Source organism: Leptodactylus fuscus, chromosome 7 (assembly GCF_031893055.1).
Source record: "Leptodactylus fuscus isolate aLepFus1 chromosome 7, aLepFus1.hap2, whole genome shotgun sequence".
NCBI lineage: Eukaryota > Metazoa > Chordata > Amphibia > Anura > Leptodactylidae > Leptodactylus > Leptodactylus fuscus.
In genome coordinates, this window is record NC_134271.1 from 125,568,078 (window position 1) to 125,594,595 (window position 26,518).

Consider the following 26,518-nt stretch of genomic DNA (forward strand, 5'->3'; position numbering starts at 1 on the left):
TTTTTTCACAGACCCATTGACTTTGCGTGGAGCGGAGTATCTAAAAACAGAGTTGTATTTCTGATCCGTCAAAAAGTAGAGCGTGCCCTACTTTTGCACAGATCACGAGCAGCGCCCGCACGAGAACCTCACTAGCGTAAATAGAGCCTAAGAGGTTAAACATCACCAGACGCCATAGCTTTAGCGTATATAAGAGCGTACATTCTGGTAAGGTGAAAGAACGCAGTGACGGGTCCAGAACAGAATTGTTGCGTTCAGGTATTTTGCTTCTTTTACCGAGAGTCTGTTCTTTGCATCCACTACCCAGTCAGTCGAAGCCTTGCTCTTATTTCTCGGGACTAGACTAATCTCAGTGACACGAAAGCCTTGCCCATTCTCCGCCCATGTCACAAAACGGTTTAATTATAAAGGCAGACAGACCCCAGTGTCCCCCGGCTGTAAAGGCGCACAAATAAGCGCGCAATCAAAATCAGCAATTACCTCTGGAATTTAGTGTAAACAGACCTATAATCAGACAACAAACAGAGCTGTTTAGCATTCCTCCCGCACTGCGCCGTGTGCGGGGCAATTTCCCTTTATTTATCTTCAGCTGCTCGGCAAAAAACGAGCAAGGGCATCCATGCAATTAGCATAATTACTACACATAGGCCGGATCCTGTGTGGATTCTCTGCTGAGCTCTCTCGCCCCCTGCTCTGCGCTGCCCTTACCCCCCTCTCTTCTAACCTCCTCACCCTCTCTACAGCATCAGCACCCGGGAGCATCTCTCCGAGAACTGAAGTTTGCCATGAGAGCAGCCGAGAAATCCTGCGTGATGGATGATTGGATAAAGCGGAAGGGACACAGAACAGAGGCGTAGTGCGGAGAGTTATACTTTATTGAATGATGGCTGTAAATTTAGACATCATAAAGCATGTAGAATAGTAGACGTATAGCAATGTCTAGGATGAAGCCATAGACTAGAGTGCGGGGAGAATAAGCAGTCGTGAAACTAGACCCGGACTTATCTCATTGTCTTGATATAATTAAGACTTGATTTTTTTTCATTTACTCTGCTTTGTTATTGCAAAGTCTTCAGAAGACGTACCGAATGTATATGGATTGTCTACACACCCTTATTGCAACTTTTATTTTGTAATGCCTTGAATCGTGATAAATTGCGGTAATCCCCCCTGAACGCTGCCTTTCTATCATCCATATAACTTCATACCCTATGGAGAAGCATGGTGGTGGCCCCATTATACTACGAGGGCTGAGTCTCTACAGCTTTACTTAAGACAGATTGAGTCATTTCAGATAAAAATTTATTTGGATTAAAAAAAAAACAACTTTTGTATACTTCTATGTTTGGGCCCCACTGCAGCCTGCCCTGTTACATAATCTCTCTAGACGTACCAGCAGCCATTGTGGCTACCCAGCCCCATTATTACTATGCTACCATGTGCACTAGTGGATCCCAGCACTGCCCTGATCATGGGTCTGCAGCTACCCCCTCTTCGCTCTACTCTGCCCCTCCATGTCAGGGCACCAATATCAGCTCAGAGTGCTGTTGTCCAACCTGTTCCCCGCTATAGTACCTGCCATTGCTTTACCTTTGCTGACACTGACAACAACCAGAATCCCAGTACAGGGGGACAACCAACAGGATGGGGAGAGGACACGACCAGCGCTGCACCTCCCATGAGGCGACCTGAAGCGACCGCTTCAGGCGGCGCTATGCCAGGGCCCCAGCGAGGGCGGCATTTTTGCTTACCTAAGCTAGTCCAGGACAAGCTGTACTGGACTGGCATAGCACCGAGCGGTGGATTGGGGAGGCCGCTGGAGCAGCGCTGCTCCAGCGGCCTTCCCTCACGCTCTGGCAGAGAGCAGGTCCTCTCCCTGCCTGCAAACGCCGCTAAGCCCTGTCCTCACTTCGCCACACCCCCTCCGCTCCGCCACGCCCCCTCCGCTCCAAGCCCTCCTCCTGGGGGGGGGCGGCTTTCTGTCGTTCGCCTCAGGCGGCGAAAGGGGCAGGTTCACCCCTGAAAACGACAGACAAGTAGATGAACAGGGACAACACAGTGCTCAGTATCCTTCAGTACACTGCTTCATTGATTCTGGCCCACTTGGAATGTTTTCTCTAGCCCCCACCAGTCTTGAGCAATTGTTGCTGATAGTTTCAGCACCCAATAAATTGATTAGGCTTTCTACTGTCAGGTGGGCGGTGTTTGACCGTCTACTGCAACTCAGGACCACCCACCTATTTAGCATATTGGGTGCTTAAACGAACAGGTCTGATTGCTACAACAGTGGGGGTTAGGGGAAAATTTCCAACTGTGCCAAAATCAATGGAGCGCCTCCTATTAAAGAAGGCAAAGTGGTTGAGGTGATAAATGTCTTGGAGGTTTCCTTGAAAAGTTTCCATTTCTTGCTGGTTTATTCTGTTTTCTATGGACATGATATTACATCTGAAGCAATGTGGTGTCTTATATCAGTAGTATACTAATCTACACTCACCGGCCACTTTATTAGGTAACACCTGTCCAACTGCTCGTTAACACTTAATTTCTAATCAGCCAATCACATGGCGGCAACTCAGTGCATTTAGGCATGTAGACATGGTCAAGACAATCTCCTGCAGTTCAAACTGAACATCAGTATGGGGAAGAAAGGTGATTTGAGTGCCTTTGAACGTGGCATGGTTGTTGGTGCCAGAAGGGCTGGTCTGAGTATTTCAGAAACTGCTGATCTACTGGGATTTTCACGCACAACCATCTCTAGGGTTTACAGAGAATGGTCCGAAAAAGAAAAAACATCCAGTGAGCGGCAGTTCTGTGGGCGGAAATGCGTTGTTGATGCCAGAGGTCAGAGGAGAATGGCCAGACTGGTTCGAGCTGATAGAAAGGCAACAGTGACTCAAATAGCCACCCGTTACAACCAAGGTAGCCAGAAGAGCATCTCTGAACGCACAGTACGTCGAACTTTGAGGCAGATGGGCTACAGCAGCAGAAGACCACACCGGGTGCCACTCCTTTCAGCTAAGAACAGGATACTGAGGCTACAATTTGCACAAGCTCATCGAAATTGGACAATTGAAGATTGGAAAAACGTTGCCTGGTCTGATGAGTCTCGATTTCTGCTGCGACATTCGGATGGTAGGGTCAGAATTTGGCGTCAACAACATGAAAGCATGGATCCATCCTGCCTTGTATCAACGGTTCAGGCTGGTTGTGGTGGTGTCATGGTGTGGGGAATATTTTCTTGGCACTCTTTGGGCCCCTTGGTACCAATTGAGCATCGTTGCAACGCCAAAGCCTACCTGAGTATTGTTGCTGACCATGTCCATCCCTTTATGACCACAATGTACCCAACATCTGATGGCTACTTTCAGCAGGATAATGCAATGCCATGTCATAAAGCTGGAATCATCTCAGACTGGTTTCTTGAACATGACAATGAGTTCACTGTACTCCAATGGCCTCCACAGTCACCAGATCTCAATCCAATAGAGCATCTTTGGGATGTGGTGGAACGGGAGATTCGCATCATGGATGTGCAGCCGACAAATCTGCGGCAACTGTGTGATGCCATCATGTCAATATGGACCAAAATCTCTGAGGAATGCTTCCAGCACCTTGTTGAATCTATGCCACGAAGAATTGAGGCAGTTCTGAAGGCAAAAGGGGGTCCAACCCGTTACTAGCATGGTGTACCTAATAAAGTGACCGGTGAGTGTATATACTATACAAAATCCTATAAAGGGCAGGGGGACTTGCTGCCCACCAGGTACAACTTTTATCAAGACAAGTCCTGTCATACCCACTGGACGTGTCAATGAGCAGATCCTGATCCCGATACGGCAGAAAATTCTATCAAATATTGTAAGAATGACCAAAAAAAATATTTTGAAGTCAAGTTTTAATGTATTTCAATGTCTGCGACTATGTTGTTGGTCGAGGATACAATGGAGAGTATTGTGATGGTTAGATGTGTATGGGGCAACATTCTCCTCAAAGAAAATAGTTGAACCTTTTTCCAAAATGGAAGTTGGGATACCGGACATCTCATTGGGACATGTTACTTGTATGATGAAAACTAATCTTCTATGTCCCTTAAGGTTATAAACTATATAATAATGTGGCCCAATCTGTGGATAGCATGTTATAGAGCAGGAAGAGCAGAGCGGATTGATATATAATATTGCGGAAAAACATTCAGTAGTACATGTAATATTGATTTAAATCTGCTCATTCTGAGCTTAGGAGTCCAGTGGGCGGTCCTATTTTATGGGAGGAGTCCAGAATGTGCAGAAGTTTAAAGGAGTAAATTTCAAGTTCTACTGAATCTTTTCCTATGAATATATATATCAATCTGCTCAGCTCCTCCTGCCCTATAACATCCTCCCCACAGATCAGCCATTACACTGGGATGGGTTCAACGTTTTAAGCCTAAATATTTGGTAAAAATAAAGTTTTCACCTTTAGTAATAATGTCGCAAACCATCTTGCATTTCTATGCCGTCCTTCTTGGGCACGATATTCCGAAGCGTCTGCTTACACCGTAGGAATCTTATTACGGAGCAAAGTGTGAGAGACGGATACAGTGTTGTTCTTTTCTGAGCATGTGAATGAGCGCTCTTGATATCGGCAATACATAATTTGTGGTGTCCTAGCGAAATATTCAGCAGTGCGGGTATCTTAGCGCTCTTCATGTGCAGCATACTATCTTCATTCTAAACTCTAGTGTTGTTTCCTCTTGCTTTCCCGGATAACCATACTTTTGCAATATTCTGTTTTGTTTCCGCGCTCTCTATTTTCTTTTTCTTTTTTTTTTCTTTTTTTGTTTTAATGCTGATTTTATCAGCAGTGAAAAAAAAAATTGCCAAATAGCTTCCTGCCCCCCATGCTGCCCCTTCTTGCAGTCGGCAGATAGATTAAGGCTGCCGCTCCCCCTGTCTGCTGCTTACCTACACATTGCTGGTCAGTACAGCCACCCAAGGTGACTGTTATCACTTAATTAAATCCTTGCACGCTGAGATGAAAAAACAACAGTGCTCATTCATTCATAACCTGAGGAGAGAGGCCTGTCCTCCCTCCCTCTCTCTGCCTTATTCCTCCATTCCCTCCCTCTGTTTCTGCCTATCCCTTGCCAATTCTCTCTCTACCTCTTATTTCACTCTGGCAGGGAACCCGGTGCAAGGTTTTAGTTCTGTAGACATCATGTGACACCTCCTGTCTCGCTCTTTACAAGTTCTGATCCTCCTTTCTTGTCTCTGTCCCATTGTTTTTGGTTGCTACTGTCACTCCTATCTTTTTTCCCCGACGCGTTTCGTCTTTTTCTCCTTTTTTTTTAATAACTGTTAATCTCTCCATGCTATTCTCTGCTCTCTTATGGTGACTCTTGACATTCTTACCTCCTTGATCTCTCTCCGTTCGGTGGCATTGTTCTGTGCAGATATTTTTGCATCCACTTTTAGAAATCACATACGCTCAGGCAATTTTCTCTCCCAGCGTCTTGCGGCTTAAGCCGCTTGTTACTTGGTAATGTATAGCAACAGCTGATTAACCAAAGTAACAGGCTGTAACACACAAATCCATTGTACTTTTCACAGTTACTGTCACCTGTGGGCCTGCACCATTGAAGCATTGTGATGGACGCTCTCTAGATAAAAGACGACAGTGGTGACATATGACATCAGCCACAAGTGGGCGCTTAAAAGTCTTCCAACAATTTATTAGCATTCACCTTTTAAACCTAGCCTACTGAGTTGTACAGATTTCACACTTACAGATAATTTTGTTATATCAAGGCGAAATGAATGTCTAGAAATATGCTCGTCCGCTAAGACTGAAACGGTCTCTCTAATGACACTTTTATGTAGCTGCTGTTTCACTGTCCGACCTATTATGGCGGACCTTTCACCACCTACACCATCTCCAACTTTAATAATACCCGCTCCACTGATTCCAGCACAGTTGGAATTTTTCTCCTATTCCCCACCGTTCCTGAGCAATCAGTGCTGGAAGTATCAGCACACAACGTGGTAATGGGGCTCCCTACTGTCCCTGTCTGTCTACTTCCATTCTAAGACTGCCCAGTTGACAATAGGGAACCTTATTAGTATATCAAACACTTCTTAGGATTGGTAGGGGTTAGAAAAAATGGTGTGTCTGAATCAGTGCATCGGCACCGATTGAAGGATACAAAGACTTGGAGTTGGTGAAAGTGATGAAAGGTCCTCTTTAAAGAGCCCTTAAACATGACTTGGCAGAGTCAGAGTCTCCTTAAAAAGTAAAAGACATACGTGTAGACAACTGTTTTGGTGTTCTTGCCCCTCCTCAGCAGAAAGTAGAACACGAATGGAGACCTATATGCATAAAGAAGCAGTTACCTTAGGAACCCCACAGACCCCATAGACTGTAGTGGGGTCTGTGTGGTTTCTGCAGGAAAAATGCGAAGAGAAAAGTGCTGCTTGTAGGACTCTGCGGAGAGGGGAACGGAATCCCCAAACTCAAATGTGAACCGGGCTGTAAGAGTTATATCAAAAACCAACAACGTAAAAGAACCATGAAACATATTTCCATAAATGGCGTCTCTTCCTTTTGATGGAGATTCTGGTTAGCGAATATTCAAGGCTCTTTAAGGAGTTGAGCATTAAACTACAGTTTAGCTACTAGAGATGAGCGAATAGTATTCCAATAGTATTCCAATCTCTAGTTTCGAATACCTCGCTCCCATAGGAATGAATGGAAGCGGCCGAACATCAAGGGGTTACGCAACGGGCGCCGGCCATGCTCCGGCCGCTTCCATTCATTCCTATGGAGCGAGGTATTCGAAACTAGAGATTCGAATACTATTTGCTCATCTCTATTAGCTACCTATTGGTGGCCTTAGTTAGACTGCTTTTTTCTTTTTGGAGGAGAGCTAATTTGCATACCTTTTTCTAGGAAGCATAGCATGTAGATATTCTTACACCAACTGGTGTCACCATAAGATAAAACAGTATCTTCTTAGAGCTATTGATCACAATATTTCTCCTTCCCTACAGTTACGATAGGTTCACACATTTGGCTCTCCGTCATTCGGTTCCACATAAGGACACTCATGAATCCCTTACACTATAATGGGGTCCACTGAGTGTCCGTCGGGTTTCCGGTGGGTTTATACTGAAACCTGCAGAGAGAACAAAATTTAAATCTGCTCATTCTGAGTTTAGCAGTCCAGTGGGCGGTCCTATCTGGTGAAGGGGAGTCCCACTGGATCCAGAATGTGGTCTCATATGGGACATGTTGCTTCCATTCTGAGCTTAGGAGTCCAGTGGGCGGTCCTATCTGGTGAAGGGGAGTCCCACTGGACCCAGAATGTGGTCTCATATGGGACATGTTGCTTCCATTCTGAGCTTAGGAGTCCAGAGGGCGGTCCTATCTGGTGAAGGGGAGTCCCACTGGACCCAGAATGTGCAGAAGTTTAAAGGAGTAAATTTCAAGTTCTACTGAATCTTTTCCTATGAATATATATATCAATCTGCTCAGCTCCTCCTGCCCTATAAAATGCTGCCCACAGATCAGCCTTCTGTTACACTGCGATGGGTTCCCTTTTTCTAAAATTTTAAGATTAAATATTGCTCTCAACCAATATTAGGCAGAATCTGCGGCAAAGTCTCCGACGGGCAGAGCACATCTATACAATTGTGGCATAAGTCTTATTTGCAAATATATGGAAAGGGTAATATCTCCAGGAATCAATAATGACTATTTTTGGGATGTAAACTTTCTAAGACAACCGGATTGTGGAAATTGCTTCTTGATATGGTGTTGATTTGCTGCTTGTGAAGTTGTACCCTGTAACATGTAAGAAGGATTGATCTTGCGGGATACTACTCTAAATGTACATGATTTCTCTGCTGATATTCTGTGGATATTACGAGAAGGACCTGCGGATATGACAACTTGGGAAGTGTTAATGCTACATTGCAACCAAATCGTAAATGATACCTGCGTTGGTGAACATGATTGCAAGTAGAATTGAAAATATGCATGAATGGTAAATGCGGCTTTTCATCAGCATATTCATGCCCGTCGCCGATGACCTTGATTATTTTGTGAAATGGACAAGCGATGAAAACTAGATTTTTTATTTATTTTTTTTTACCATGCACAAATATAGAAGGAGATAAAATGTCTGTCAAGCATATGGAAATTTCTGTTGGAAAAAATATTTTAAAATAATGTAAAGGTTCGTTTCCATGGTAGTTTGTGTTTATGGAATACGTTAAAAAAAAAAATCTATTTTGTAGAATTAATAAATGAGTGTTATATGTTGTTTGATAGCTTCAATCGCTTGTAGGAAACAGCAGCCTTTCATTTCAGTATGGACCCCACCCCAAATGGAAATGTAGTTACCCGTAGAAACCCGTGGACCCCATAGACTATAATGGGGTCTGCGTGGTTTCTGATCGGTTTCCACCTGAAAAGGGTGAAAAATGCAGAGAGAAAAGCGCTGATTGTAGCACTTTTCTCTCCACATTTTTCAAACCGAGAGGGGACCGGATTCCCTGTACGCTGGTGTGAACTCAACCTTAAGTTTAGAACTACCTTAGGCCCAGTTCACATCTGCGTTCGTCAATCCGCATGGGGACCCCGCGAACGGACTACTGAATGCATTGACAAGCGGTGAGCAGTGAAAGCACACGGACCCCATAGGCTATAATGGGGTCTGTGTGCTTTCCGCGCGGTGTCCGCACGAGTCATGCAGACAGGAAAGTAGATCGTGAACTACTTTTCTTTTTGCACGTTCCATACGGACACCACACGGACCCCATTATAGTCTATGGGGTCCATGTGCTTTCACTGAACACCGCTTGCCAATGCATCCAGTAGAGTTCAGTGGGGTCTCCATGCGGACTCCCCGAACAAATTACCAAATACAGATGTGAGACAGGCCTTATCAAGGACTAGAAGAGTCTCATTTACATACAAGACCTTTATCAAGCTCTAGTAATGTGACAGCTACAGATGGATAATTTAGGATGTTCCACATCTGAGTAACCTCTACAGTATAGTAAACAGCCATACCCCCCGATGAGCACCCATATGTATACATATTTATCAAAGGGGTCTGGTTTCACCTTTTTTCATATACCCTGGCTATTAGGGAGTTCATAAAGGGGGGCTCCTGTTTAGGATTTCTTCTAGGGGCAGTTACAAAGCAGATATCTCTCACGCCCTCTGGAGGATCTGTTGTGTCCTGCAATACAGAGACATCCCATTATTTGGAATAAGCTCCCTTTTAATGTTCTTTTTCCTATGGTTGGATCATTTCTTGTTGCTGTGTTGTATTCGGGGGCTGCCATACTAGTGCACTAAAGTAGTATTATTGCCATTTGGCGATGGAATGAGCCCCAGCTATGAAGCAGGTTATTCTGAGTTGTATATTTCTTAGTTACATGTATATCTACGTCTGATAGAGATGGGTAATGACCAGGATGACCTCCTTTAGGTCTCCTATACAGTTTTTTAGACTCCGGGAGGCAAATTTATCACTGCATATATAGTCAGATTTTCTGTTCAAGACCAAGTCTGGCCATGTCCTGTATATAGTCCCTCCAACACAGACAGGGCTGTGGAGTTGGTACGCCAAACCATTGATTCTGACCTCCGGTGGGGGTTTATCTCCCCTGAGGTCTAAAGGATTGGGCATGTTGAAATCCAACAGCCCGATTTTCTTTTCCTTTATATCTGCCATCAGTAGAAACTCAGTATTACCACAATAGATGATCCCGCTAGAATCGTTCGGTTTGGCCAGCATTGGTATAATGTGTATGGTGCTGGCCTAACTTTCATATGATGGCATATATCAGGGGAGACAGGGATTGAACTGGTGGATTTCAACATGCCCCATCCTTTTGTCCCTCCGCCAGTAGTCTGGCAAATATCCTTGAAACTGGGAAACAATTTCTCTTATTTCTATCCTTAAAGCTACAAGCGCCCCATTAATAGTATGTAACGCATTTTGATAGTTATTAGTTGGAGCCAGGTAAGCCCCTGCATCAGATCTAAGTGCAAACCTATGCATGAGTTTTGTGCGTTCTCTCGGCTTTTGCTCCCTCTTCTGATTATGTGCAGAACTGTCTAATATCTCATTTTTCAACTCAAGGGTTTTATGCATCTGTCTCTCTATGTATTACTGTCTTTGCTTTTCCAGCGACTGTGTGCATTGTGACTGTCTATCCCTTTGTGTATCACACTTTCCCTATCTATGGCTGTCTCCTGCCTGTTTTCCTGCCTGTTCTCCTCCCTGCCTCTCCGTTTGTGACTGTCTCTTGTTCTTTTCCCCGCAGTCTCTGGACGGATTTGTATTTGCACTAAACCAGGAAGGAAAATTTTTGTACATTTCGGAGACTGTGTCCATCTACCTTGGCTTGTCTCAGGTGAGTGTCGCTCATCTGTCTCTTCACACGTAGAACATCACGACTTATCTGTCATGTGGGAAGTGTCTATCAGACCCTATAGTTACTGAGTGTATCGGCATATTGGAGAAACAATCAGTGATTACTAATACATTTATTTTTTTATGTTATTTTTACCTTTTTAATAGAATATTAATCATTGCAATCTGCCACTATGTACTGTCACCTACGCCAGCTGAAGGTATACGTTTTGTGGGTTGTATTAATATTCATGAGGCTGCAGCTTACCAGTTCATTAAGTATTGAGGCAGTGATGCCAATAATGTCGGTGGTACAGTTTTCTAACCTTTATTCCATGGGGATACCCTTAAGATGAATATTCATGTCTTGAACTATGGGTCGGAAAGAGAGAATAGCAGGAAGCACAATTCAATTACTGCTATTTTATTGTCAAGGAGATGTAATAACTTAAACCTCAGAAACTTGACATTCTGCTGCCCATGGAGAAATTGTGCCTACATAGCACCTCCTGCCCTTACAATGGTGGTACAAAATAGCGCCATATGATCCCACGCTGTAGTGCCACACAGCGTGTTGAATCCACACTCCAATCGGGCTACTGCGTATTCTACTGCTACATACAGTAGTAGCGATCCTATACATATATTATAATCTCCATATATAGCCAGGGACGAGTGTCAATAAAGCTATCCTAAGGTTTAGATTTAGCTTTAGTCCTCAGGGCATTTAGATTTGGCTTTAGTCCTCAGGGCGTTTAGATTTGGCTTTAGTCCTCAGGGCGTTTAGATTTGGCTTTAGTCCTCAGGGCGTTTAGATTTGGCTTTAGTCCTCAGGGCGTTTAGATTTGGCTTTAGTCCTCAGGGCGTTTAGATTTGGCTTTAGTCCTCAGGGTGTTTAGATTTGGCTTTAGTCCTCAGGGTGTTTAGATTTGGCTTTAGTCCTCAGGGCGTTTAGATTTAGCTTTAGTCCTCAGGGCATTTAGATTTGGCTTTAGTCCTCAGGGCGCTTAGATTTGGCTTTAGTCCTCAGGGCGCTTAGATTTGGCTTTAGTCCTCAGGGTGTCTAGATTTGGCTTTAGTCCTCAGGGTGTCTAGATTTGGCTTTAGTCCTCAGGGCGTCTAGATTTAGCTTTAGTCCTCAGGGCTGTGGAGTTGGTAGGCCAAACCACCGTCTCCGACTCCTTCATAAATGGCGGACAGCCACTGCAAATCTTCTCTAATTCACAAAATGAATCTCTATAAAAAATAAATCCGTAACTATGCCTCTAATTAATCATACAATTTTAGTAATATATAATATAATTAAAGATAAATAATCCTTTGACTCTCAAGTCAAAGTAGGTAACTTTTTCCCAACTCCAGTTCCACCCAAGACTGTTCACAACTCCGACTCCACAACTCCAATCTTGACTACGCCTCCCAGCTTTAGAAATGCAGTACTCTTCCTTCAAGGGGAAAGCTAATTTGCATACCTCTTTCCCAGAGAACATTGCTAGTTGGTGCTCTCCTCAAGGAGAAACAGTACCCTCTGAGAAGATGTGATACTACTTAGGAATCACTAATTTATTGAATTTTGCCCCTATGGCATCTTTTCTACTTTTTACCACACGGCAAGATACCAAGTTGACCTTTTTATAACCCGTTGTAAAAAAAATTAAAAAAAATGATTAATTTTCATTATTGGCAAATGCTTTTCCACATATCTAGTATAGAGCGAGATCTTCCTACACTTGGATTATTGACCACATAGATGGCGACAGGCACATGTATGCATCCATACCCACCCTTTGTTTTACCCTGTGTTCAATGGTGTTGTGTCTTTGTTATTATTACGTAGTAATGAGCAGTTAAAGGTGATGTTACGGGCTCTGCCCCATATTTAATGTACCGCTGGCCTCGTCTCAATGGGTTCCTGCTCTTTGCCTGGTGTGACCTGGGAGAGGGCAGCTGAGTGTTAGCCGGTTGTCCCTGGTGTCCTATTATCGACTGTTCCTGGTAAAGCCGTGCGCCTTGGGATCTGACACTGTCACTGCTGTGTGCTCACCTATCCCATTAAATAAGACCGGGTAGAGAAATATCCGTGATGCATTTTAATATCCCTAAAATAAGAAAATGGGTTCCTTCTAAGTCCCACCTGCTTCTTTACCATGGCGGTTCATGCCGGAGCGAGCATTTATTCACGTGCAGAGTGCAGTCAAATATTTGGAAGGCATTTCGGTCCCTTCTGCCGCCTTGTATTGTCATTTTACATAATTGCCATTTGGTGTTTTTCCATTAACTCTAATGCATTGACACACTATGGAGTGCTCTGGAGTATTGCTCTGAGGAAATATAAGAACAGTCTTCAATTAGGTTGTGTGGAATAGTCCGCCACTTTCTGAAAGATGCTTGGTATGCATAGTAATATAGAGTAATAATGAGCTTCTTAGGAAGCCACAACCATTTGGGCAGGTAATAAACAGTCATAGAAAGTAATGCACCTATATATATTATATCATTACTCTGCCGCGTCAACGCTGGTCAGCGCAACTCGTTTCTTAAAGGGCAAAGCGTCTTGTGAACCATCACGGCTGATGAGACACGTTCACAGAATGGATAAAAGCTTGTTTTTCTGTGACGGCTGTGTTCTGCAGATTTTACACTTTTTGACAATTTTGTTATGTCAAAGCCAAATGAATAGCTAGAGATATGCAAATGTATCTGTTCCAGAAAAGAAGGAAATTGTCTCTCTAACACCACCAATAGGTAACTACCCTGTAAATCAAAGTCCAACCCATTAAAGAACCTTAAAATCAGGGATTTTTGCCAAACCAGACTCCTTTAGGCTGAAAACGTAACGGTTTGGTTTTTACATTGTCTATTAAATGAATGAGATTCTGGCTAAACCCATCTACACATTGCAGAAAAAAATCTGCAGTATGTCAGTTGTACCTATGGAAACGCTGGCGTTTTCGGTATAGGTGTAATAGAGGCAGAGATTTCACAGAAAAAAACTCTTAGGCTAAGTTCACACAGGGCGCGGTATGGTGGATTTTGGCACAGAGAGTGACACGGGGAGCCGTGTCACTCTCGGGTCAAAACCCGCCTGCCATGACTGTCGTGGCTTCCAACAGTCGTGGCTTCCCCACAGGAGCAGGCTCAAATGAATGGACCGACTTTGGAGGTTGCTGCCGCCATGCGGACGCCGCGGCTCGATGGGCTGTGGAAGTCGCCTGAAGAAAGGGCAGCCTGCTGGCTACATAGACCACCATTGTGAGGGGACGGATTATGACGTGGATTACGCGCCATAATCCGCCCCCTTAGTGCCCATGTAAACGAGCCCTTACTGGCTGACGCTACGGGGAAAAAAACGTGATGCAATTTTTTTAGGCAGAAAATATCTATTTCAGGTTTTTAAAGCAAATTTTGAAGCTTTTTTTTAAAATAAAGCTTTTTATTAGGGCTTTTCAGTGATACTTGTAAAAATCAAGCAAATGAAATGACATTTAGAGGGCATAATGCGAAATGAGAGTCTTAATACAAATGGAATAAGGAATACATCTGGGTTTTTAACCTCGTGATTTTTTTCAAAAACTGGTTGAAAAAATGCCAATCAAAACCCCCTATAGAGTTTTTTTTGGCTGCCTCCCATTTGTTTCTATGGGAGTTACAGGTGAAATCCGTCTGAAAATAGGGCATGAGATTTTTGTTCAGTTAGAGAAAGAAAATCTGCCATTGACTCCAATTGAAATAAATGGGAGGAAGACTTGGGTGTTTTTCGACGCATCAGCCTCAAGATTTGCTTGCAAAAAAACTCTATGTTAAAATACCCTTAAAGAGACATATATTTTTTTAGTGTTACTAAAATGGGTTTATTTCCATTTATTTTGCTATGATTAAGCTTTCACACTAAAAAAAAATCTTCCCATACAGTAAGGGAATGAAAAAGGAGACAGAATAAAAAAATAAATAGATGACGAGTGAGGTCTCTGCTGTGTAGGAACGTCAGGGCTGCTATAGGGAGTCCGACCAGCTGGATGACGTGCCAAGATTGATCTCTGCACTGAAGAAGTACTGAATGCTTCTGTCTTATTTGTATGTTTTGTAATGGATTTATTGTAATTTATTCTGCTATCTTAAAGCTTTAATACTTTTTTTGAACATAGAATGTACTAAAAAAGTAATTATTGAGGCTTCTAGACAGAGAAAATCCTCCATTTTGTAGAGTCAAGGCTTTTAGTCTGAGGAAACCCTCCCATTTTGTAGAGTTGAGGTTTTAGTCTCAGAAAATCCTCCCATTTTGTAGAGTTGAGGCTTTTAGTCTGAGGAAACCCTCCCATTTTGTAGAATTAAGGCTTTTAGTCTGAGGAAACCCTCCATTTTTGTAGAATTAAGGCTTTTAGTCTGAGGAAACCCTCCCATTTTGTAGAGTTAAGGCTTTTAGTCTGAGGAAACCCTCCCATTTTGTAGAGTTAAGGCTTTTAGTCTGAGGAAACCCTCCCTTTTTGTAGAATTAAGGCTTTTAGTCTGAGGAAACCCTCCCATTTTGTAGAATTAAGGCTTGTAGTCTGAGGAAATCCTCCCATTTTGTAGAATTAAGGCTTGTAGTCTGAGGAAATCCTCCCATTTTGTAGAATTAAGGCTTTTAGTCTGAGGAAACCCTCCCATTTTGTAGAGTTGAGGCTTATAGTCTGAAGAAACCCTCCCATTTTATAGAATTGAGGCTTTTAGTCTGAGGAAACCCTCCCATTTTGTAGAATTAAGGCTTGTAGTCTGAGGAAATCCTCCCATTTTGTAGAATTGAGGCTTTTAGTCTGAGGAAATCCTCCCATTTTGTAGAATTGAGGCTTTTAGTCTGAGGAAACCCTCCCATTTTGTAGAGTTAAGGCTTTTAGTGTGAGGAAACCCTCCCATTTTGTAGAATTAAGGCTTTTAGTCTGAAGAAACCCTCCCATTTTGTAGAGTTGAGGCTTTTAGTCTGAGGAAACCCTCCCATGTTGTTACAGCTTCTCCTTTCCAACACAGAAGGTCCTGGGCTCCAGACCCAGGACAGAGATAACGTAATAGAAGGAAGAATAGAAGTTAAACATATAGAGAATAAGGTCTTTGCTATGTAGGAGTCCCTGCTAAACTGAAGGGGGTCCTTGTCAACCAGATGAGGGCTGGACCTGCTGCCTATGAGCACAATAATTAATGTTATTGAACCATTCACCCTTTATTAAGTATTGAAAGAGCATGGAAAACTCGATGCATTGTGCAACCTTAATGCAAACTGAAGAAGAAAAATAACACAATGTATTTGCAAAGTCGTTTAATGTTTTACATAGATGTATTCTATAAGGAAACAATAAGATGGCGTTCAGAGGTGAACAGACACTTTAGTCAGAGTCATTTATAAGTGATAGTGTTCTGTAGGAACTCCAAATTTGTATAGATTCAGCAAGGGTCATTGAGACAGGCCAACACAGTAGTGAAAGTCCATTAGTGTGATGGTCAGTAATAAAGGAGTCCATTAGTGTCTGGAGAATGGGTAATATGGTTGTCCTGCTAAGTGATGCACTGCACTTTAGAAAGACCGTCAAGCCGGATGGAAAAGGACAGAGTATATAATCAATAACATGTAGTAGGAAAAGCTTGTGGGTGTTCAGTATATTGGCGGGTAATTATGGTGGTGATGGTTGGCGTGAATCGGTCTACACATGGTTTACTGATATCACTGAAACTGTCAGTGTTATGTATAGTGTTATTGCTTTTGATATACAGCAAGTCGTAACTACACTTGCCTGCAGAACTGTAGAATACTACGCATAAGGCTCCATTTACACTGTTTGCAGTATGCATGCATCGTATGTATCGGGAAAAGCTCCTGGTGCATATGCGTAAAATGGCCAGACTCATTGGCTAGTGGATGACGCTTTTGGCATCTGCTGGGTATACTTAGCCATAACTTTGTAAGGTCCAAACTTCTGAACTTTTTCATGCAGCCATGTCCGATATAGTTTTTTTCCTTCACACTGGTAGGGTCAGTTCAGCCAAGCATGTATATTCTGTAAATAGGGAAAAGGAAGTAAAGGTGGCCTTACACGTTAGATCCATGTCAGCCAAACCCACTGATTATACAATGCGTTTGGGGGTGTCCCGGCTCTTCCTGATGGTAGATGTTGGATTTCAACATGCCCAGTCATTTTGTTCTCCCTGTAGATCAGGGGTAGGGAACATTCAGCACTCCAGCTGCTGTGAAACTACAACTCCCATCATGCTCCATTCACTTCCATGGGAGTTCCAAGAACAGCAGAGCCAGTGTGCATGCTGGGAGTTGTAGTCTTGCAACAGCTGGAAAGCTGTACATTCCCTACCCCCGCTGTAAATGATATATCAGGAGAGGTGACTGGTTTATACCCTTCCCACCGTTCATCTGAACATTCAGGTCTATGGGGGAGCTACTAGCAATAGCTGTCTCAAGTAATTGGCCCTGGTTGCGGCACAAAAGGATTGGGCATGTTGAAATCCAACTTGCCCAGTCATTTTTTTTTCTCCTGTATCTGATGATCAAACGTTGGCCAAATATCTAATATGATATTTGTCAGTCCCAGCAAAATAAATGGGTTTGAATGGGTTTGGCCAACCTTAGTGTATTGTGCATGGCCACCTATATCTCCGCTACATTGGATGAGATAGCACAGGTAATATTTGCAAGTGAAGGAAAGCAGGACCTGTAAATGTTAGTACATCCGGCATATCGTACAGTAAGCGATGCTTTATAGTAAGTGAATAGTGAGTGAGATGGTCGACAGAAATGTTGCTGTATGAGCTGTGAGGGGAGTCCGGCAGATTGATAGTGTGAAAGATAATAAAGCAGTCCCATAGTCAGGGTTTTAGCTTCACGCCCAGATGCAAATCGAGCCTGCCTGTCAGTGCATTGGCATTTGTCTGTAATTGAGACGTGTGTGTTTTCCTTGTTGAACAGATGGTAGAGCGTGTGTGCTCAGGGAGCTTGCTAAACTATTGCTGCCTTCCCTGGGCCAGCACAGAACCAGCTCCTGGGTCCCCGCCACAGGCAGAGGCTGGTGTGCCAAGAGAGCATATGCCCAAAGAAAGCCTGGTACTTTCAGGGAATTGACACATCTGGAATATCTAGGGTACTGACATAGTCAGATCCTGAGCTGCCAGGAAGCTATCCTTTGTACATACATAAATATATTGATATTACCCATGTATAGTACGTTCTCTGCTAACCACTCCTCTATACATTATTCACTAGTTTCTACCTGGTTATTTTTATCAATTGTTTTCCATAAAACAACTTCATTGTGCCACATGAAATCTTCCAGGTCTATGTGCGCTGTCGAGTAAAAGAGTCTCGTGGGCCCCCAATAATCCCGTGGCCCTTTAGATTGAGCTATGCTTTTCCTATCCTCTCGTTGTCTGCCCCTTCCTTGAGTGTTTTTCCCAATTGTTCTGTGCCATTTCCATTCCTTTACATCCTGTTGGTCGACCTTCTGTTTTTGTGTGCCAGATCTCTGGATTTTGTCAGTCCTTCCAAAGAGAGAAAGTAATGACTGGTGCTCTACCAGGGGAGGACAGACTTTGAATACAGTAACATCGATGCCCTGAAATGAAGGTTGCAGAAGAGAACCCCCTCTGATGAAGCTGTAGATCTACAGTACATTTAGGGGAGTGTTGGAATGAAGCAGGGAAAGCGGTGGCGACCACATCATTCAGTGCGGGGAGCGACGTGTCTCAGGACTGGCAGTGCACCCCAGTATAGCTCGGCTTTGCTGGTTGTTATAGGGAATGGTATGAAACAGCATCAGTTAAGGAATGCCCCCCCTTACCATTCAGTGGGACCATTGTAGTTTGGACCTTATAGCAATCATTGCTAGTACTAGTCTTGTTGGACAGTGCATTAAGTCCAGGGTTGGACAACTCTATGGCAACATTGTACGTGGATAAATAAGATTCATCAAATGGGTTCTGCCCATTTTATTTCTTGCGTATTTTACGTAGGACAGCCTTTTTCTTTAAGCTAAGACTTCAGATGAAAAGCTGGTCATCCAGTGTCCTGACACTAAGGTCATCTGTACCCTTGTGCGGTATTTTCTTCCTGCAATGTACCCACAGGAATAATAAAGTATCACATAGTCCACAATAAGACCAAAGGGTTGTCCATGTAGTGCACATACAAGATGGATCTTCCAGAATGAGAACGCTCGGTGTAACCACTCTGCTTTGGATAATGTGAGATTCCCTCTCATTAATCGTGTAGTCCAAACCTGATTATTCCTTATTTGTTTTAATCCCAGAAATGTACGAGATGAACCTGCATGAATTGTCACAAAACCTACATGTCATGGGTTGAGCGATCGGGATAGATCGGATCCCGAACGGCGATCAAGCAAATTTCATGATCGGGATCGGCTGGAAAATGACCGAAAATCGGATTTTAAGAACGATCCTGAAATCTCAAGATCGGCTCAACCCTACATATCACTTTGTGATAACTAAGGTTGAGCAATCGGGATCAGGAAAGATTGGATCCCGATCGGTGATCAAGCAAATTTCGGGATTGGCTGGAAAATGATCGAAAATCAGAATTTAAAAACGATCCTGAAATCTGAAGATCGGCTCAACCCTAATATTATTCTATGTTTCTAATGACATGATTGTACTTGGTCCCACTAGGTGACTGAGAGCTACCTGTGTATACACCTTCAGAGAAAGCTGTCACTCACTGATAGGACCACCCACTGGACTCCTAAATAGAAATGTATAGCTCTACGGATTCTTTTCCCTACAACACTATATATCAATCTGCTCAACTCCTCCTGCTCTATAACATTCAGCCAGTAGACAGGACTGGACTTTCAATGTGATAAATTCCCTTTAAGAGATTAAAATGTCCACAGAAATTAAAGTTAATAAAAAAATTAAATGTGTATTCTAGTAACAAGTTTCCCCATATCCATTGCATTAGGGGTAACATGCTGAACGGTGTGAGTCCAACTGCTGTGACCCCCATGAATCTCAAGAACTCCAGCTTATTGCACCACAATTAAGTTGAATTGAGTGACAGGTTGGAAATATGTGTCGCCCTTCCAATAATTTCAATAGGTAAAGTGCAAAATAATGGGGTTGTCCCATTATGGACACTTATCCCCTATTCACAGGACAAGGGATAAGTATCCAATCACCGAGTCCCCCAGTGATCAGGAGGACGGGGGCAGAAAGTCACTCATAAGCCTCCTTGTGAATCGAGCACCAATGCACTTGCATGACTGGCACTCCATTCACTGCTGTAGCCCCATAGAAGTGAACGGGCCCCCCTCGATCGGACATTTATCCCCTGCCTTGTGGATGGAGGATAAATGTCCATAATGGGAGAACCCCTTTAACCTTTCTCCGGCAGTTCCTTTTGAAATTGTGCTAATGCTTGACCTGCCTCTCCATTCAAACTAAGGTGCAAAATCCCCCATTTGGGTGATCGGTGGGGATCAGCAAGTTACGGATAGAGGGTAACATGTCATTGGAATACCCCTTGAGTATGGTTACTAAATGATCGAGGAGCCATCTTGGTCAATTCATTTCATTCATCTTTGAGTCTTTTGATGCTGTGTCATTGGGAATCAGAACAAATACATATATATATATATATATATATATATATATATATATATATATATAGTGTATATATATACTGTATATATATATATATATATATATATATATATATATATATATATATATACAGTGTATATATATACTGTGAAACCTTTTTGAGACAATCATCTCAAAGAAGATGGCTGATATGTATAATACATGGGGGAACCTAAAGAAATCTGAGTTTGGCTAAAGTGTGATCTTCTCAAAGAATATAGCAGGTATGTGTAATATATGATCGAACTGGAAATCTGCTCTGGATAAGGGGTAATCTGCTCAAAAGATGGTATTTTGGAGGGGATCAATATCTTATATTACTGCTATTATACACACAATAGGGGGATGACACAACATGCTTATGGCCATCCCCTTCAACATAATACAGATCCGTAATGCCAGGGATGTTTTTCCTTGGACTGTTTGCTGCATTTCCTAAAGCTTTCCTACATGTAGAGGAAGTCATTCACGTATATATAAGTACCCTAACACCAGGCGAACCTGTACCAATGTATATAACATCATTCCCACCAAGTTTTGCATCAGGCTATATTCACACTCTGCAGATCTATTGCAGAAACGTCTTCACTTGTCCCATTCATCTGCATAGGGTTTGCAGAAATCCTTGCACATGTTGCAGATCCAACTCCTTTCAGATGAACGGAACTGATTTTCTTATGCAGTCATTTCTGCATTGGATGTGCCGCGCGTGAATTCGCCTTTATACTGAGCGATGTAAGCCTTAATAAAATGGAGCGTTGATTGAGAGTATGCATTTACAGGAAAGTATTTATCTGCTTGAAATAAAAGTCTGCAGACATGCGAATACAATGGAGCAGCTTTGCAGAGAGCAGAAGGAGCGATGAGCAGAGATTTGAGGCAGGCGAGAGGAAATTGTAAGATCCAGGAAGAGGGGCGTAGAATTCCCAGGACACAGTTCACTGGCTGTATTATCAGCGAGCCACGTTCAGATGTCTCACTGCGCGTCCGACAAGGGCATTCTGAAAAGCAAATAGGGGACCAGGCGAGGAAATTGATTTCTCAGGGGCTGCAAGACTCCCCTCCCCTCCAGAAAAGCCAGGCACATGGCCGCCAATGGCTGGGAGCTGTCCAAGTGCTGAAGAGAGATAATGCCAGTGATCCCTGGGGAATCTTATCACTCGGCGCAGGGCCTGACTTTCAGAGTCAAGGTTCCTATGTTTCCATTGCTTAAGGGAGGAGACAGGTGTATATGTAGCCTAAACCCCGACCATGGAGGGGTAATTGCTGGCCAGGGGAACTTAACCCCTTCATTTGATGGCGGCTACAAAGTAAATGACAATTAATTACATGTGCAAAGTGAAGACGCCAAACTCCCAGTTTAATTCATTCCCTGGCAGTGAAATTTAGTAGGGGTTGGTACTACAACCATGAGCGGAGAAACATTCACATCACATAATAACCTTTATAGCGGTGGGAAAATAAAAGCTTTGTAACACTTACATTGTAAGTCTTGGAAGAGGTACAAGCTTTGTATCCTCCCCCCCATTCCTAAATGTTATTCCTGCCATCCCCCACCCACTCGCCTCTCCTTCTTCTTCCTCCGTTGATAAATGAGCGCACGCTGCTAGCAGTAATTCATATTTCATCTCGGTGACACCCGCTGATCATTGGTGTTAGTTAGGGAGGCTAATATTAAAGATGTCAACAGGAAACTGCATCCGTCCTCAATGTGTGTACAGGGCTGACAAATGCTGGGGATCGCCTCTTCCAGGGTATTAACCAGTTAGGCGCCATATAGCCAGGTTCAATTTTATAGGAAATGCTGGTATATTGGTTTATTTTCTAGTAGATTGTAGTGAAATTTAGACTGCTATGTATTGCACTATTATATCATAACCCTATGCTTTTGGCTTATCATTTATTGATTTTTTTTTTGCTACTATGGCAAAACACAAGCTGGAAATGAAAAGTTGGGATTATTGTGAATGTTATTTCCATTGTTCTGCTCCGTAGAAAATAATGGAGGGTCCGATCCCTGACTGATACCAACATCGACCCATTAACTATAACGGAATCTATTGGGTTTGCATTATGTTGTACGGAACTTTAGAGCAGGACGAAAATAGTTAGATAGATAGATAGATAGATAGATTGCTAGATAGAGAACTAAATTGATAGATAGATGATAGATAGATAGGAGATAGATAGATAGATAGATAGATAGATAGGAGATAGATAGATAATACATAGATAGATAGACAGATAGATAGATAGGAGATAGATAATTAGATAGATAGATAGATAGATAGATAGATAGATAGAGAAATAAATGGATTAATAGATAGATAGGAGATAGATAGATAGATAGATAGATAGATAGGCGATAGATAGATAATTAGATAGATAGACAGATAGATAGAGAAATAAATTGATTAATAGATAGATAGTAGATAGATGGATAGATAGATAGATAGGAGATAGATAGATAGATAGATAGATAGATAGATAGATAGACAGATAGATGATAGATGGATAGATAGGAGATAGATGGATAGATAGATAGATAGATAGATAGATAGATAGATAAATGATAGATGAATAGATAGATAGGAGATAGATGGATAGATAGATAGATAGATAGATAGATAGGCGATAGATAGATAATTAGATAGAAAGACAGATAGATAGAGAAATAAATTGATTAATAGATCGATAGTAGATAGATAGATAGATAGATAGATAGATAGATAGATAGATAGATCGGAGATAGATAGATAGATAGATGATAGATGGATAGATAGGAGATAGATGGATAGATAGATAGATAGATAGATAGATAGATAGATAGATAGGAGATAGATAGATAGACAGAAGGATAGATAGATAGATGGACGGACGGATAGATAGGAGATAGATGGATAGATAGATAGATAGATAGATAGGCGATCTGTGGTGAGCTCTACTATAAATGCTGCATGTTTTCTATGCAGTTTTCTTTTACAGATTTGCTGTGGATTTTATTCGCTACGTGACTAAGGATAAAATCCCTAACATAAATTGACATGCGGTGGACTAGGACTTCTGTGTCACAGGTCACTTTCTCTTAGGATTTTGAGCTGCAATGTGTTTATGAAATTCGCAAAAACTCACAATCCCATAAATACTGCAGATTTTCCACCCACAATTCCGCAGCAGAAAATCTGCACCCTATCTGTCCCATATATATCCTTAGGCCTTATTCACATCTGTGTTCAGGTTTCCATTCAGGGAGTTCGCTTGAGGACCCCCTGAAATGAAACCTATCCTCATTAAAAAGCGGTTACCTAAAGGAAACCTGCAGACCCCATAGACTGTAATGGGATCTGTGTGGTTTCCGAGCGAAACATGCGGAGAGAAAAGTGCTGCTTGTAAGCCTATACACATGTTTCACGTAGAACCCGAGCGCAAACCATACAGACCCCATTATAGTCTATGGGATCTGGGGGTTTCCTTTAGGTAACTGCTTTTTAATGCATATAGGTTTCCATTCCTCAAGCAGACTCCCCGAACGGAAACCCGAACACAGATGTGAATAGGGCCTTAGTCTACTCCAGTTACAGTTCTCACTTGTAGAATGTTATAAAGATGGAGACAATAAATTCAATGTATCAACCCTATGGATAAATATGAAACATTTACACAACAGCTCTTTAAATTTGGTTTATATTATTATTATTATTATTATTATTATTATTATTATTACTATTATTATTATTATTACTATTATTATTTGTATTTAGTTGCTAGTGTTGCCGCAGATATAGTTAGCGAATCATGCCGTACAGGCACACATTGGTTTTTTTTTGGCTTCAAACATATTGAATTAAAGTTACAGGTAAGCAAATTAATAATCTGAGAGTTAATTTATAATCTGTAATTCCCTGAATTTTCCCAGTGCCAGAGGGCGTCTATATTGAGCGCCGCCGCTTGCCAGGCAATGATATGTTTGTGCTTGTAATCAAGGAGCCGTGTTGTATAACGGTGTAGCCAATCAGGCCTGGCCTTAATGGTGGCTTGTGTAATAATGACTCGAGTGCTCGGACAGGGGCAGTGGGGGGGCCAGCAGAAATAGTGCTGTACGTGTTGCACATTCTCAGACTGTTAAAGGATTTTTTTTTTTTTTTTAGCATCGGTCCCCAGTCCTCCCATGTGTTCTGCCCCTCATGCCCTCTGCCCCTCCACATTCGGTAATTTAGTTTTTCGGTCCCTGTCGCCCTGAGCAGCGCCTCCCGCCTGCTCCATGAATGATGTGCTAATCCATTCTCTGCCTCAGACAAGTGTATCGACCTGCTCTAAACAGACCGCAGGGCTCACACTGAAATGAAAAGCTCAGCTGCACTCATTCAATGGCAAATGCAGCAGCTTTCCTCCCAGCTCTCTATCGCTATGCTCCCTTACCTTCTGTCATCATTCCTTCACCTTCTATCATCGCATGTGCTCCCACCCTTCACCCTCTACCATTGCTTACTCCTGAACAGCCATTCCTCCTCCTGGTGTCATCCGGCTACACCTACTGTCACCTCTTTTCACCTATGGTAAGGGCACACGTCTCATTTTAATTTACACATTTGTTTTACCTTTTTTTGCCTCCATTCATATTGTCGCATTCTCCGTCTTTCATTCTTCTTCTTACTTCTTGAATCCTTATTGTGCCATCTCATCTTAAGTAATCTGGGTACGACAAAAACAGGAGCTAATATGTAGATTGGAAAATATGGTCCTCAAAATGGGAGCAATTGTTAATAAAAATATATCAGTCATTATTAGGGTTGAGCGATCATGTTCGGAAAAGATCGGATTCCGATCGGCGATCGAGAAAATTTCACGATCGCCATCGGAATTCCGAACACGATCTTTTTATGTGGGATCGAGATCGGTGATTTTTCCCACAATGCTTTGCTTAGCCTTCACACTGAGTATACGCTGTATATTCAGTGTGAAGGCTCCGCTGCAGTTCCATAGGAATGAATGGAAGCAGCCGGCACACAGCCTTATTAACCCCCTGCATGCCGGCTGCCTCCATTCATTCTAATGGGAGACTAAACTAACATCTTTAGTAGCTACTTACCTCTAGAGATGGCTGCTCTGGTGCCCTCCTTCTTCTTGCCTCACTGCCCCGCCTCCCAGGTTAGTGTTTAAAGCGCTAGGTAGGCGGGGCTTGTGGCTTAGAGTGTGGGCGGGTAAAGGGCGGGGAGACAAGACGTCTCCCCTCCCAGTACCCGCCCACACTCTCCTAACCTGGCAGGGAGGGGGCAGCGAAGGAAGAAAAGCAGCGTGGAGCAGCAGCGAGGCGAAGAATGAAGGCACGGGGCACAGGACCAGCCATCTCTGGAGGTAAATGGACACCAGGGGGGACTAAGTAGGCAGAGGATTGAAAAAAAAATCCTCTGGCTACTTTAGTGATTCACTACACAGTGTGGATCCTAACAATTGTCAGATTCCATGCTGTATAGTGAATAGGATTGCTTTTAAAATCCGATCTCCGATTAATAAAAAAAATCCCATTGACTTGCATTGGGATCGGAATTGGGATCGAGATTGGGTTCAAATGAAAAATGGTCGGAAATCGGATTTTAAAATCGATCCTGAAAAGTCAAGATCGGCTCAACCCTAGTCATTATACAAAAAAAAAAAAACAAAAAAACAGCATGAGAACGTGTGAAAATGAAAATAGATGTGTTTTTCCTTACTTTTCTTCTTGGTTCAACATATCCCAAGATGAATGGCAAGAGATGAGCAGCTTTAAGAAAAAACATAATTTTGCAATATGAGTTGTTTATGAGGAGTTGTTTATGCTACTTGTGTCTATATGTGGCCACCTAGTGGTTGTGATGTGAGTTGCAGCCTGTCAATGGTCGATCTATTGTATTGAATTTGTATCATTAGAAATTGGAGTCTGTGACAAAATTTTTACAAAGGTAATGGTGGAGACATCTTAAAAAGAACAAATGCTATTGTTACAGTCTTTTTAGATGATTTATCAATTTAGAGACTTTTTTATGCGTGTGTATGCCAAAATCGTACAATGCTACCCTTTTTGTCCTTGTCTACCCTGGCGGGTGCTTGATTTGTTGTTAAAGGTAACGGGTTCTTAATACCAACCAATGATATGTGGTAGGGCTGGATAATGAATCGAAAAATAAGCAAAATTAACCGTCAACTTTGAACTTTGATTGGGTCTTAGTGGTCATGTGACACTAAGATATAAGCATCACAATATTGCATGCCCTCTAAGACACACGTACAGGCCTCAGTTGTTTCAGATGTCAGTAAGGAGGCCTGAAGAGGACCAGGAGCAGCGCCGGAGCACAGGGGAGATTAGTCTGAAGGAAACCAACTAGTAAACCTTAGCCCCAGTGGAGGTAAATCCAGAGGAAACCATCTAGAAAACATTAGCCCATCACATACTCATACTTTAAAGGGGGCTTGGTTTTAAAAGGGGTGTGGCTTAAATAATCG

The 26,518-nt window shown here is 42.6% G+C and overlaps 1 protein-coding gene across 6 annotated transcripts in view; it reads left to right on the forward strand.

Annotated features, from left to right (window-relative positions):
* NPAS3 (neuronal PAS domain protein 3) overlaps positions 1-26,518 on the forward strand; it is a 344,072-nt gene that overhangs the window by 248,903 nt on the left and 68,651 nt on the right. For 4 of the 6 annotated variants that reach the window (XM_075282962.1, XM_075282965.1, XM_075282967.1 and 1 more), the window contains one exon: positions 10,317-10,406. The exons of 1 other annotated variant lie outside the window; for it this stretch is intronic. In XM_075282962.1, the coding sequence (XP_075139063.1) occupies positions 10,317-10,406 (90 nt within the window). Of the gene's footprint in view, positions 1-10,316; positions 10,407-24,184; positions 24,595-26,518 lie in introns of those variants that run through there. One more of the 6 variants, XM_075282968.1, reaches the window with a different exon arrangement.